Source organism: Electrona antarctica (assembly GCF_951216825.1).
Source record: "Electrona antarctica genome assembly, chromosome: 8".
Classification (NCBI taxonomy): Eukaryota; Metazoa; Chordata; class Actinopteri; order Myctophiformes; family Myctophidae; genus Electrona; species Electrona antarctica.
This window is the reverse complement of record NC_136789.1, coordinates 53,475,648-53,490,507: the sequence shown is the minus strand read 5'-3', so window position 1 is coordinate 53,490,507 and position 14,860 is coordinate 53,475,648. Positions and strand designations below refer to the sequence as shown.

The 14,860-nt window shown below is 41.4% G+C and overlaps 1 protein-coding gene across 2 annotated transcripts in view; it reads left to right on the top strand.

The window, feature by feature from the left end:
- Positions 1 to 252: 252 nt before the first annotated feature.
- The window catches only part of chrdl2 (chordin-like 2), a 42,531-nt gene continuing 27,923 nt past the window's right edge, over positions 253 to 14,860 (top strand). For both annotated transcript variants that reach the window (XM_079507193.1, XM_079507192.1), the window contains exons 1-4: positions 253 to 368; positions 988 to 1,103; positions 2,136 to 2,229; positions 9,795 to 9,943. In XM_079507193.1, coding sequence (XP_079363319.1) covers positions 296 to 368; positions 988 to 1,103; positions 2,136 to 2,229; positions 9,795 to 9,943 — 432 coding nt within the window. In that variant the 5' untranslated portion in view covers positions 253 to 295. The remainder of the gene's footprint in view (positions 369 to 987; positions 1,104 to 2,135; positions 2,230 to 9,794; positions 9,944 to 14,860) is intronic.

The window sequence follows — 14,860 nt, the reverse complement described above, 5'->3', positions numbered from 1 at the left end:
TGGAGTACTTTTTCCACCACTTGCAGATGCAGATTTTAGACATGCCATTCATTTAAATTCTCATCACTTTTTTTTGGGTTCTTGTGTAGTGATGTAGTGGTCTTGTTTCCTGTAGGAGGCGTCTTTGGACGAGCCAAGAATAAGTGCCTTTTATTTTTTGTATTATCCGCAGACAGTTTCACACTGTTTTGCAGTTTGGCTGAAGCCTGAACGTGCACAGCACATTTTATTTCGAAGTTTTTTGGGGTGCAAACATTCGCAGCAACAGCACTAGCTGACTGTTGCGTTTGGAAAGATGAATCCCATGCTGTTTTTCTTCACGTTCATGGTTTATTTCGCAGACGTGGTGGAGCTCAAACCCCGCAAAGGTAAGACTATAAACAATATTCAAACCGTTTTGTATGCTTATTATCTAGAATAACTTCCACGGCGTTCTTTGCCTGAGAAGATTATGGTTTATAGAGGTGTGCTTTTTTTCCCCCCTCTCACTTGATCGGCCCCCAAAAAACTCAAACAATAAAGAACATTTTTCACGTGTTTGCTTTATTTGGATGACATTCTAAACTATTGTGCGTCTCGTCTCGGACCGAGGCACGCTGTGACTCCAAAGCCCTCCAGGGGTGATTTCAGGAGCGTTTTATGCTCTATATTATTGCAGATTACAAGAGGGACAAAGAGACCGCAGTGTGGTATTGTTTTGTTTGGCTCAGGGTGGCATGTGTGTTGGCTGCGGGGTGGAGAGAGAGAGGTTGTCGGGGAGACGGAACAGAACAAACCGTTTTTTTTTTAATCATTTCTTTCCACATCACTTCATCCAGAAACACAACTTTTTTTGTTTTTCTTTTGCGTCACGCGCCACGCTTCATATCGCTCCATCTATGCGTTTAATTTGTCAGAAGATTATTGCTCAGTCATCATCATCACCAATGTCTGTCTGCCCTCTTTCATGTGTGTGTTTTTGACACGCACGCACCGTGCACGGTGCAGGAGGCTCGGGGGTCCTGTGCACGTTCAAAGACAAGACGTTCAGCCCAGGAGAGAGCTGGCATCCTTACCTGGAGCCCTTTGGATTCATGTTCTGCATGCGCTGCGCCTGCACGGAGGTAAGTAAAGGCTCTATCTATATGACAATCAGAACAACAAATGAGTAATTCAATGTATAGTCTCTATGTAATTCAATTTTAATTGAGTGTGAAGGACCCCAATGGAAACAAGCCAATAATATAGTGCTTTCTTGGGTTTTAATTAAATCGTCTTTAGCAGTAATATAGACTTGTAGGCTATTTGAACTGGACTTTCCTGTGTTTTTTCTTTCTTGCAAACTGTTCATAAAGTAATCAATCATTCAATCAATAAATCAATCAATCATTAATCAATCAATCAATCATATTAAAGCACTGTTTCCCCAACAGTGGGTCTGGACCCATTTGTGTATTTTTTTGTTTCCTATACATTTTGTTTCTTCAAATGATTAATTCAAAACATTCCCAAAACAAAGAAAGATTTTTCATGAATTAAAAAACAAAATTCAGTGATTCGTCTTTAATAATTAATTTCATGAAGAAAAATAAAGAAAAATCATACAAATTCCATAAATTAGAAAACAGATGTTTAGCCTATTAGTGACTAGTGAGTATAAGCTCACAATGCAGCGCGAAGCAAGGCGTTGTGATGAGCTTGTAGATCTAATATCAGCGAGCTACAGAATGAGCGCATATAGGGAACGTATCAGGGCTAGGTGAGGTCCTATATGGGGATACATCACATTTATCTTTTTGGGGACTCGCAGGCTAAAGGTTTGAGGACTGATTTAAAGGAATATTATTCTAATACTGTCTCAAAAAAAAAGAAGGGGAAAAAAAAGAGAAACATTTTCAGTAATTTGGTGACTATATAGTACTGTAACTTTGAACTTGACATTGATGTGTGTGTTCTCGCCGGTGGGTGGTGTGTGTGTGTGTGTGTGTGTGTGTGTGTGTGTGTGTGTGTGTGTGTGTGTGTGTGTGTGTGTGTGTGTGTGTGTGTGTGTGTGTGTGTGTGTGTGTGTGTGTGTGTGTGTGTCTGTGTCTGTGTGTGTGTGCGCGGCCGCGCTTGTGTGTGTTAACACTGTGCTCTTGGTTCTCCCGTGCATGCAGACGGGCCATGTGAAATGTAACACCATCAAGTGTCCCAGCGCTCCGTGTGAGAACCCGGTCAAAGACCCTCAGCAGTGCTGTCCTCGATGCACCGGTAGGTTATTTAAAGACTGCATTCCTTACTTTAAAAACCCATTTTGACCCCAGGCCGATTCTAAAAAAAAAAAAAAAGTCTTCTAAATCCAGACAGTTTTCTGAAAAACATGTTTCTATGTCAGTCGTTCTCAATCATTTTCATGTCAAGGACCCCCCAAAATATATGTAATTGGCCACCGACCCCCACCTGAAAATATGTAGTTCAGGGACCCCCCCCCAGAAGCAAAGATTTTAGTTAAAAACGTTCACTGTGAAAGAATATATATTCAAAGATTTGCGCCACATTTTCATGATTTTTCAAAAATAGCAGATCTACAAGCTCGTACAAGCGCGCTATGAGCTTGTAGATCTATAGCTAAAGCATAACATAATGCTTGAAACACTAAAAGGGGTTCCCGTACAGAATGGTCAACTCTGAGCGTCTGAATGATTGTGCTGTTCTCTTTGGGAAATCGACAGGGCCAATGTTTGGACAAGATATTTGGTGTAGACTGGGAGGAAAAAAAAGTATCGCAAGGACAGAGCCCTGCAGGTGCAATTTGCTAAGTCTAGAGCGCCGTTTCCCAAAGAGTGGGCCCATTTGTCCCACACATTAAGAAGTAGTTAAAATAGCCCATCTACAAGCTCGCGTTTAGCGGTTTATAGGCAAACATCTAATCTCCCGTTTGGGGTCAAAGTCGTAGAATTTGTCACACACACGCAGTGAAATTTGAAATGCAGTGAAATTTGACACGTCTCTTGGAGCGGTGAGCCCGCAGCCAAGGAGCGGTGAGCCCGCGCAGCCAAGGAGCGGTGAGCTGCAGCCGTGCCGCGCTCGGGAATCATTTGATTAGTTGATGCTGAGTGCCAAGCAGGGAGGCATTGGGTCCCATTTTTCCCATACCCGTCTTTGGTATATGACCCGGCCGGGGATCGACGACCCCCGACCTCCCAGAGTCTGGTCTCTCGACCTGAAAAGTTTGGGAACCACTAGAGCTTTTAACCCGAGGCCGTTGCTACAAATGCCTTCTAAACCAGTAACTTTCTGTCGCAGAAAATGTTCAAAAATAGCAGATCTAAAATCTAAAATGACAGATCTATGCTCTCCCGTTTTTTTTAGAGTGTTAAGTGTCTATTCTGTTCTATTCCGTTCTGTTCTATTTTTTAATTATAGTGCCAAATCACAAGTTTTCAACAACGGATAAAAAACTATACACAAATGTTAGGGAGGGGAGCAGTGGAGAAGAGATCCAGTAGAACTATACAAGACAAGTCATGTTATGTTTGGCTGTGCGTGGGTGCTATACTCTCCGAAAATAGCCGATAAGTAAACAGCGTATCTTTCTCTCCCATGCTATTATTATATTATACAGGCTACTATTGTTATACCTGCTATTGTTAGTTTTTGCTGTTGTAGCTATCGCTCTCTGTCTGTCTCTCTTTCTCTTAACCCTTAGAAGATGAAAGACGCCAATTGGCGTCTTCATCAGAATTCCGTAAATGATCAATGACGCCAATTGGCGTCTTCACAGTTTTTGATGAATCTAAACATATTAATATGCTCCGAAGCGCTGTTTAAATTCCTGAGCTTATATTCCAACTACATTACCCAGAAAACCCGTGTCACGTGACACACGTGTACGTGTTGCCATTGGAAGCTGGTCCCACCCCCTGTAAACAGTGGGGGCAGAGGGAGTCTTCATAGTTTTCATTGTTTTGCCTGTTTGCCGTCTCGCCCGAGCGATTTTCTAGCAGAAAAAGTTGAAAGCAGTACTATTTATTTGAGCGAGTTTTGTGGTAGTAGTATTGATCCATACGCGTCCCAGTCGCCTTCTCCAGGCGGAGTAGCCCTGGTCCAGTGCTTACAGCGAGACTCGCTGCTCCCTCCCTCCTTTTTTCATTGTCTCCCCATCGTCGTCCGATGAGCTATACCGGGAAACCATTGAAGAAGACGATCAACCCGGAATGTTTTGAGGTAATCTTATTGTAGAAAATGCCCTTCTATAGTGATCAGAAATCATAAGATGATCGCTACAAATAGATGCTTGGATAATTACTACTACTAGTCAGATCATGACGCCAGAATGACTCACCACGATGGCCCCCAGCCATTAGCCAGCACCGAAGGTGCTGGCTAATGGTGTTGGTCGGTGCATTGGTGCTGGCTAAGGGCTGGAGGGGGGGGTGCTGGCTAATGGTGTTGGTCGGTGCATTGGTGCTGGCTAAGGGCTGGAGGGGGGGGTTGGTGTCGATCGGTTGGTTAGTGCAGTACAAATGTATCGTAGCAGGCATGCACGCATGGCAGTACAAGTATTTTATATTGTAGCGTGCCTTATAGGCGATCTGATCTTTAGAGTAATGTTCGCTCCTTTTATTTACTGTCTACAAAGACGGAGAACAAACATGCATCGTTTACTGAAGCAACGCGTGGTTATGATGACGTTGCTACAAGGATCGGAGGGGGGACGGGGAGTGAAGCTAACAGTAGCGTATTATATAAGATCTGTATGACGTTTCATTGACGTCTGAGCTTGCATGATAATTGCATTCATTGTATTATTGTATACAATCATGATTGTACATTGTTTAGTGTGTCTCCGTGTGATGATGATGATGACGATGATGTCAGATAGCCTACGTCCCCCCCCCCCCCCAACTGGCTATTGGCCGGGCTGACTACAGCTAAATGTTTATTTTTATATATTTAGAACTGGCATCGGAGGAGGAGGATGATGATGATGATGATGATGATGAAGAAGACGAAGAGTCAAGACTGCGATGGAGTTCTCCGACACTGAACCGGATGCATTCATTCATTTCAGTTGTTGTTTTTTTTTAAATTTAGCCTACACACACACACACCGTCAAGAACAACTGGAATGCAGTGGTTTGGGGACACTGGGGAGTTTGGGGACAACTGTTTTGTATGTAGGCCTATTTATTTTCTGTAATATTTATTATAATTGTATTATGTTAGTAGTCATAAAAAATAAAAGACAAGCTTTTACAATGAGTTAGACCTGTCATGGCTATTTTGTTCACTAGTCTGAGGTTTATGGTTTGACTAAGCGAGTTTCAACTGTGATTTACTCTGTAACGGTAGATGGTAAGAACCCAATTTTTTTGTTATAATACAGTATACATTCAAGTCTATATTTTGATACATATCATGGGCACAAAGTCATATCAAAACAATGTCCTTGGATGAGTTTTTTATCAAAACTGTTTCTTCACAACAGGTTTTTGAGATACATGCATGAATAGACACGGTACTGGTAAGACTATGTAAACATGGTATATATCAAAATGTGCGTTAGAATGTCTAATTTTACCCCAAAAAAGAATTGAGTTTATATGATGTTCCATTTCAGAGCTAGGGGGACTTTTAGCTGGATAGGTCAGATTGATCATGACTGACCATGCTATTTATAGATGGCAAAATATCTACAGTGGTACATGTGAGAAACTTTTTATTTTATTTTAATTGAACTAGACAACTCACCCTTTAAAATGAGATATTGCATGGCTATGTACGCCCAGCAGAAAAAAAGTTATTTAGAAAATAAAACTTCAACCGGTCATAACTTTTTTTGTTGTCCTAGAAACACTACCCAGTGTAAATGCAGGCTCTTTTAAATGGCTTCCAACACCACAACTAAACATTTTATCAACTCAGTTCATTTTTTTCCTGGAAGCAGACAAGCCAAGCTTTCTCTGAAGGTCTTTCGTTGTCACACATTCACAACAGAGAATTTTCAATAAATCATTCAAAAACGCCATTCTGCCATAGAGAAGTCTAAAAACTATATAGAAATCCATGAAACTCTCAAAGAGTTAACCCTGATGCGGTCGAGGCAGATGGCTGCCCAGTGCGCAGAGTTCTGGCAGTTTTGGGCAGTTCTGGCTCTGCCTCAGGTTGCTTCCAGTTAAGGGGGGATTTCCCCCCCCCCACCCCCCCCCCCCCGTTACCACCGTTTGCAAAAATGCTTGCTCTTGAGTAGGGGGACAACGTTGGGTTATGTGGCTCTGTGTCTTGAGACTAGAATTGCCACAAGGAAGGATGTTTCACATGCACCGTGACAAAAACCTGTAGGTTGTGGGTGGCTCCATACACTATGCAATAAAATAAATAATACATTTCTCAAGTAGGGGCTAAAAAAACAGTTTCAAAACCCAGATCAGCATACAAGGCCATATAACCCCTTTTGGTGTTTTAAGCATTATGTTATACTTTAGCTATTGAATTTTTTTTTGAAAAATCGTGAAAATGTGGCGCAAATCTTTGAACGTTTTTAACTCAAATCTTTGCTTCTGAGTGGTCCCTGGAACAACATATTTTCAGATGGGGGTTGGCCACCAAATACGTATAATGTTTGGGGTCCTTGACATGAAATATTGAAAACCACTGATATAGAAACGTGATTTTAGAAAATATTTTTAAAATGTTCGACGTCAGGCCTAAATGGGATAATACCACAGAAGGTGTTTATATAATGTTTTTAGCAGTCTTATATATATAGCAGCATATGGGGAAGGAAACTGTTCCTCAGTCTGCTTGTGCTGCAGGCTTTGAGGCTCCGATACCTTTTTCCCTGATGATGGCATTAAACCGTTTGAACAGGCTGTTTTATGTTGAAATAGAATGAATTACCATTAGCTGTGCTGAGCAACACATTCTTAGATGTGGTGAAATTTAAGCTGACGGTTAATTGTCACGCAAATAATTGCGATTAGAGATTTAATTGTGTTTTCTTTTTTTCATTGAACTTCGGAACGCTACAATTTGTATTTCTGTTTGCCTTTTAGGCTTCGTAACCACAAACCACACAGGGCAGATTATGACAAATAACTTATGCAAAGACATCACTGACACATTTAATAATTTTTAATATTCTTTTCTGTCCAAAATATGTACAAAATAGCAGAAATCAGTGGCATGCACAGACATTTAGAGGGGCAGGTGCTCAAGTGAAAAAAAGGGCACCTTGAAACCGGACGGTTGCCTCAATAGTGTGAGATTTATAGATTTTGGGGCATAAATAATGTATTAGAAGCTTTTTTTTTTATCAAAAAATGGTCCACATACTGTACACTGTACAAAAAAATGTTTATTTATTTTATTTTTATTTTTCCCCCCAAAAGGGCACATTGCTGTCCAGAGGGCAAGGGCAGGTGGTGCTCTAGCGCCCCCTATTGTGTCTATCTGTGCACGCCACTGGCAGAAATAGTTGATCTACATGTCACAAAGCTTTTAGATCTGCTATTTTTGAAGAAAAAATATGGACATTTTTCAACATGGAAACGATTGACGATGAATGCAAAAACTATTGCGATTCCCTGAAATAATTGCGATTAGGCTATTATGTAGTGATTGTGAGAGGCCTATAGATCTGGTGACATGCCTCTCTCTCTCTGCTGCTCGCATGGATTACAGTTCTCAGTCGCCACGACTGATTTCACTCATTTGCAGGGACGTGCACACATAGACATCAAAGGGGGCTTCAGCCCCTTCCCTTTTACCCGTCTGTAAAACAACTGCCCTTTCTTTCCAGACCACGAATGCAGCATTTACTATGGTGAAATAAATGCAAATGACACTCCTTTCCATGCCATACCGGAAGGCAGCATTCAGGAGAATTGCTTTTTTTCCAAAGTATTTTACGTTGAACAAATTTGTTTAGAAATCCATGTCGTTACACACCGCATCTCCACTAGCTAAAGAGTGCTGGGTTGTGCCCCGAAAGTAGCTGATCTACAAGCTCTCACCGTGTCGCAGCGTGACGCGTTGTGAACTTGTAGATCTGCTATTTTCCGCTATTTTTGTCCAAAAGTGCCCTCTTACGGGATATCAGCCCCTGCCTCTCTAACACACTCTGCACGTCCCTGGTCATCAGTGTTGTCAAGTAACTTAAGTAATATATTACTTTCAGTAATATTATTACTTTTTTTCCAGTAATATGTAACTTAACTAGTCACTTTCACATTTTGAGTAATAATATTACATTTACTTTTTTCCAAAAGTAATATTATTACTATTTTCACAAGCCTTGGTGGAACTGTGGGTTTGAGTGTTTATTTATAATGGTAGACTGGGTTGGGGTGGAGTTGCTTTGCAGACTGCTGATCCGCTCTAGATCTAGACTCTAGAGCAGATACGGAAACGATGCACACTCGTCGGTACGTATGTGTGAAGTATCGGATGCAGAAGGGCGGGCCTTAAACCACCCGGAAAACGGAACAACAACCTAAACTAGTGTGTGTAACTCGTTAGACTGCACTGTTAGAGAGAAGAGACGTAAACAAACTAACCATGGAGGAGGTGGAGGAGACAGAGATACCGGCACAACAAAACATTCAATACTTATTTGCATTATTTTGAGTATGTCCGCGATCAAGACGAGATGAACATTATTGTCCTTTGCAAGTTGTGCATAGGGAAGAAGCTATATTCCACATCGAAAAAATCTACTTCAAATGAGTGTACAAATGGACAAATGGTACACTATACAGTACACTTTTTAGAGTTAAATAAACACTGCAGAATAGGGGAGGGGGGACTGCTAATGTTGAAAATGCAAAGTAAGACTTTTGGGGACAAAATATGCAATTACTGGGGGCGAGAAAAAAGTAATAAGTAAAGTAATAAGTAACTAGTTACTTTTCTCAGGGAGTAATAAGTAGTGTAACTTTATTACTTTTAGTAATAATACTGTTTAAGTAATATTTTGACAACACTGCTGGTCATTTGGATTCCATATAGAAGCCAGAGTGTCTTCATTGAAAGCATGCTGCGCACTGACAATAGCAGCTCACAGCACTGAGCCTGCAGATTGGCTATTTTCGGTCATTAGCCTATAGTTATTTTAATTAAGATGAAAGAGTACTTGAAGTGATCAAACTAGCGATAGAATACAAGTTTAGAAGCATCTTCCAGAAATATGAATGGTCTCAGAAATGTCATCAAAACAATGCCTTTAATGACTAAAATCTGTGATTTCTTCAGCTGGTCGGGCCTAAAACCAGTGTTTTCTTTTATCGACTTAAAGCTATGACGAAAAATGTTTGACTACCTATCAGTGAAAAATCACTGACGAAAATGAAATGGAAACTAAATGAAAACTAAGCTATGGTGACTAAAACTATGACTAAATATACAGTCGATTTTGTCAACAAATAAAAACTAGTCTAAAATGTTAGGAAGGGACTAGTGGACAAGAGATCCAGTATAAGTCAAATTAAACTTGGTTGCATGCTGAAAATAGCAGATCTACAAGCTCACGACGCGTTGTGAGCTTGTAGATCAGCTATTTTCAGCAAGTCTAAAATCACTCATTATGACAGCATCAAGGCCCGCCAAAACACATTTTAGTCGACTAAATCAACTGTAGATTTAGTCGACTCAAATCTTATGATATTTAGTCGACTAAAACTAGACTAAATACTAAAACATTCCAGGTGACTAAAATGTGACTGAAACTAAATGAAAACTATTGAAGAGACTACGACTAAACCTAAATTCAAAATTTGCTGCCAAAAACAACACTGATTTTCATTTTATTTTTGGCTTCATTCCACGTGCCGTAGACGAGCCCCTCAGGATCCCCGCAGGACTGCGGGCCTCGGTGAAGTCCTGCCGTCACAACGGGACCGTCTACCAGCCAGGAGAGAGCTTCACCAAACACAACCTGTTCCCCTCCCGCACCACCAACCAGTGTGTCATGTGCACGTGCTCCGTAAGTCGCATTTTTTCACCTTTCTTTCGCGCATCGGTTGTTGTTATCAGTTGTTGTTGGGCAATGCTACTTATCACATATTACACTCCTTTACTCCATTATATTATATTTCTTATTACTTGTGGAGTCAAGAGTAATATATTACGTATTACTTTCCCCCCCACCTGCAGAAAAAAGGATGTACCCAACAACACAAGCTTCTTTTAGAACTGAATCAACTGAATCAATATATTTTAATAATAATAATAATAATAATAAGAGTCACCAATCAGCCAAAAAGGCTATACAATAAAGCAGCAGTCTCTCTTGACCTTTTAAACTAAATGTTTTCAAATGGCAGCTGCAGCAAAACCTGAGTAATATCTAATAATATGTAATATGTGCTATTTTTTTCATAGTCATATGGTATAATATTACTGTTTTGGCAGAGTAATACCGTACTCGTTAATGGGTAAAATAACAATATTACAGTCACTATTAGTATTAAACTCACTCCGTGCCACGTGACGCCTCCGGATGCCTTTCTTGTACCTCGTTGCCACTGACGCCTCGGGACGCCTTTTAATTCATTCGGGTGCTCAGCTGTGTCTAGTTTCCCTGTGTAACAACTCCGGTTTTCATTTCCGGAAAAAAAAACGGAAGTGAAAAATCGGCTGGCTTATGCTTGCTATGGGACGGAGCATCTTAGAGCGTAAATATCTCGGAATCGCTATTTAGACCAAAAATGCAAGCATGGTTTGCGACTGATGTATCCAAACGCTACTATTTCGCTTATCAAAAGTATGTTTTGGGTGTATTAAATGACAATCGCGGATTTTACTTCCTGACTCAGCGGTTTTCCGGCCAAACGCCCTTTCAAAATAAGACTACCTCCCCTCCCGTTCACTTACTATACGTGGCAAAAGCTCTGCACTATTTGTCAATTCAGGACACGTCAGCAAAGGCACGTCTTGAAGCACTTGAGGCACTATTTAAACCTTTAAAGGACCTATAACATAACATTTCATACAATTTATTTTGTGTTTTTGGGGCTCCCATATGTGTTTTCTATCCCCACAAATAACCAACTTTGAACAATCAGGCTTTCATATCATATTTAATGGAAATTGCTCTCAGGAACAGCTCAACTGATTTTGTCCTCATCGTGATGTCATCAATGTCACCCTACTTTGTATAATTCCTCCTCTTCTTCAGTTCAGTTCCACATTTGCATTTCCACTTTTTTTACAATGTCTGCCATTGTTGATTTTCCAAGCTGGCATGGAATGGAAACAAGCCTGGTTTTATCTAGCATCAGTATTATAATGACTCAAATATTAAATAATCTGCATATCAGCACCCCCACCACCTCAGGACATTGTGGTACTGCAGCTAAAACTGCTTTCAAAGTCCAGAAAGAAATGACAAGGACTGGTTATACCAGAGTGGTGATTGAGGCTCAAACCATTAGAAATTACTTTGAGGGACATAGACAATATGATATTAAATATTATAAGCAGTTTTAAAATTCATTCTATTTGCGCTTTAAAGTCACAAAAATGGAATGGCCAAAGAGTGAAGCTTGCATCTCTGACTGACCCTTCTATACTACGTTGTCTTGTGAAGAGGAGCGTTCAGTGTTGTCCAGGAAGGAGCAGAGCTGAGCGGATTACTGTGGGTGAGCTGAGTACAGGGGCTAGCTGCGGAGCTAGCACACACACACACACGCACGTGAGACTGCACGCGTGCACACACACACACAAGCGCCAGGACGCTGTTTTCCTTTCTTTTCTTTTATTTTGGGTTCAACACCTATCCCGAAGTGGAGTTTGGTTTATAGAGTGGTGCATGCCATGGCACCCGAGTTATTTTGGTTTTCTGGGTACTGACAAAACCTGAAGTGGAGTGTGAACTGTGAATTATGTGTGACATGAACTGAACTACCCTTAATTTCCAATACAAACCTTAAACTGACTTTTTGTGTGTGTCGTTTGCATTTCTTGTGTATTGACTGTGGGTTGGTTTGAAATAATTTCACGGGTTTTATTGAAATGTACAGATTTATTATATATACCCTGAGTTAACAGGTAGGTTGCTGTATTTCCTACAGTGACCTTTGTAGGGTTTTTCCTGTGACCAAACATTTAGTGGTGAAACCGCTACACCCTCACCCTCCTGCTGGAGGGGAAAAAAACTGGTCGGAATAACGTGTTCCTTCCACGCGCTACGTCCGGCCGGGGAAACTCTCCCCTGTCAGGTGAAAAGAAGCAGCTTGGACTCCTCAAAGAAGGAAGCATGAGGTCAAACGTTCAGAATAAGGACTTTATGTTCTGAATTTTAAAGCACCTTCTTTCTTTTTATTTATCTTTTCTCTAGCTTTTTGTTTTTGTTTTTGCATTACTGCACGTGTGGAACTAGCTTATGAGATATACACAGGATTTACTTTTAAATAGTTTATCGGTGATGTTTTTTGGTTTCTTTTCTCTTTGCATCAATGAGACGTGTGGAGTTAGCTTATATGAAATATAAGCTAACTCCACGCAAGGATTTCGGACGGTTTTAGGTAGATTACATCGGCCGTTAGCCAAACAAGCTAAAAGTTGCTACATTTTGTTACAGTAAGCTCCCGATTACAGGGAATTAAATGATTACGTCAATAACGTCAGTGGCCATGAGGGATTTATTGATTCATTACGTCAAACAGGATTAATGTCTAAATAATTTACTGGAGACTGGAGTCATGTTTTTCTTCTTTTTGAAGACAGAGGGAACATGTTCACACCGTCCTCCCTGTGCTCCACGGTGACAGGACGGATGATGAGGGGAGCACAGTTTCTACCGTTATTAGTGGACCAAGGACAGAAGAATGGATATAGTTTCTCAGTGAAGGTGCAGCCGGTGAAAGAGTGGAGGAGAACCCTGGCCTCCACATCGTAAAAGGAGACCAGACCCGCCTCGTAATCCACAAACACTCCCACTTTCTGGAGATTCTCTCTTACGGCGAGGACGACATCAGGGTCAGCAGCAGCCATGTACTTATTTCCATTCCGCAACCCTATAGTCCAGTAACCATTGCTGGAACTCGGGATGCTTTCCTTTCCTTTCCTCTCGATGGACTCTCTGACCACTCCTAAAGTCCAATGGGTCTTCCCTGTAAACTGAACCTCGTAGTAAAACCTTCCTGAGGAGAATCCTTGTTTTCCTAAGACATTGACACCTCTAGAGAATCTCCCCATGTTGTCAGGGAGAGCCTTCCGTAGGTATCCATGACTCACTTGTTTTCCATCCTCAGACAGGATGAGCCAGGGATTTGCAGTATCAGGGTCCAGAGCTACATCCACCTCATATTGCTGGACATTCCTCAGCTCAACATCACGGATCTTCTTCATCTCTTGGCCGAGTGTCTTCTCCAGCTGACCCACAGATGTCCTCCCCGTCCCCACAGGTGAAGACCGATGGACCTTGACCTTTGTCCAGTCCTTGGTGGGTCTCCACCCTGTGTAGATGGATGGGAAGTTGAGGAGGTGGTCTTCAGTGCGCCAGATCCGTTTCAGCTCAGAGCTTCTCTTCTCTAATTGAGTGATTTCCCGTTGGAGCTCTTTAATGAAGCCTTCAGCCTGTTTCTCTGTTGTTTTCTGCTTCTCTTCAATGCCATCAATGAGCTCAGCCTGGCTTCTCTCAATACAGCTGATCATAGTGGTGAAGACCTGCACACTGTCTGCTATGACTGTATCACCATCTTTCCTGCTGAGCTCAAGTGAGTGTTTGACCTCCTGGATCTTCTCTCGTCTCTCCTGGATCATCTGCTGAACTTCAGCCTCTGTCTTTGCTTCATATTCTTCCTTCGACTTGCGACTCCTGAACTGTTGAACCATCTCAGAAATAAAATAATTGACAGATAGTTTGGGCCTATTTTTGAAGGTCTTTGCACACAGTGGACACTTATACCCCAGTATACTTATATCCCAGTAATGTGTGATACAGGCTTTGCAGTAGTTGTGTCCACATGCGGTGGCGACTGGATCAGTGAACACGTCCACACAGATAGAACACAGGAAGTGATCCTCAGAGACAGAAATGCTGGCGGACGCCATTCCTACACGCTGAGAATAAACGTCAAAGTGTAACACACTGGAAATGTACTGTAAAAAGCTACTTAAAACTCGTGTGTAGTTTCCTTAAAAGTGTAGTTTCCTGGGGTTCCTAGGCCAGTGATGTGTGATATTACAAAAGCAGAATAAAGAGCTCTAAGGGTCCTTTCTACGATACAATACTGTCCTTCTTCACTCTGTAACGGTCGGTCGTCTCTGTGACATCAGCTTTTAAGTCCAGCTGAGGCAGATCTCATGTCGTCAAACATGACGTCATCAAATGTTGTGGAGTAAAAGTACCATATTTGGATCTGAGATGCAGTGGAGTACAAGTAAACGTATTGGATATCTGAAATAGTGTTACTGTTTTTGAGGGGCGCTAGCCCCTCCTATGCCCAGCTTTGAGGTTTTGTGTGAACACAAATATTGGCTGATGATTGGCTGGTCACCCCATAGCGATGATTTGATTGGCTGAGCAAAGTACATATTGAGGATCAAAGTGAGGGCAGAAAAGTGAAGACGCCAAAAGTGATTGGCTGGAATGACATTTGTGATGATTTGATTGGCTGAGCACGGAATGATAGAACACTTCACACAAGTGTGATTTTTTTAAAACAAACAATTGGACCTATGGAGCTTTTTGATTGGTTAGTGGAAAAGGCATCACGTGATTGGCTCTCAGCCCAGGAAGTGGAAAATCCCTGCCAAAAGTCTGAGCATCTGTCGAACCAATTTGTACTGGAGCAACGCATTTGTTTCTGTTCACAAGTTCAAACATAAACCAAAGGTACAAACACAAGTTATGCACTTTTTTTTTACGAATACAAAATCTGAATTACAAGCGCAC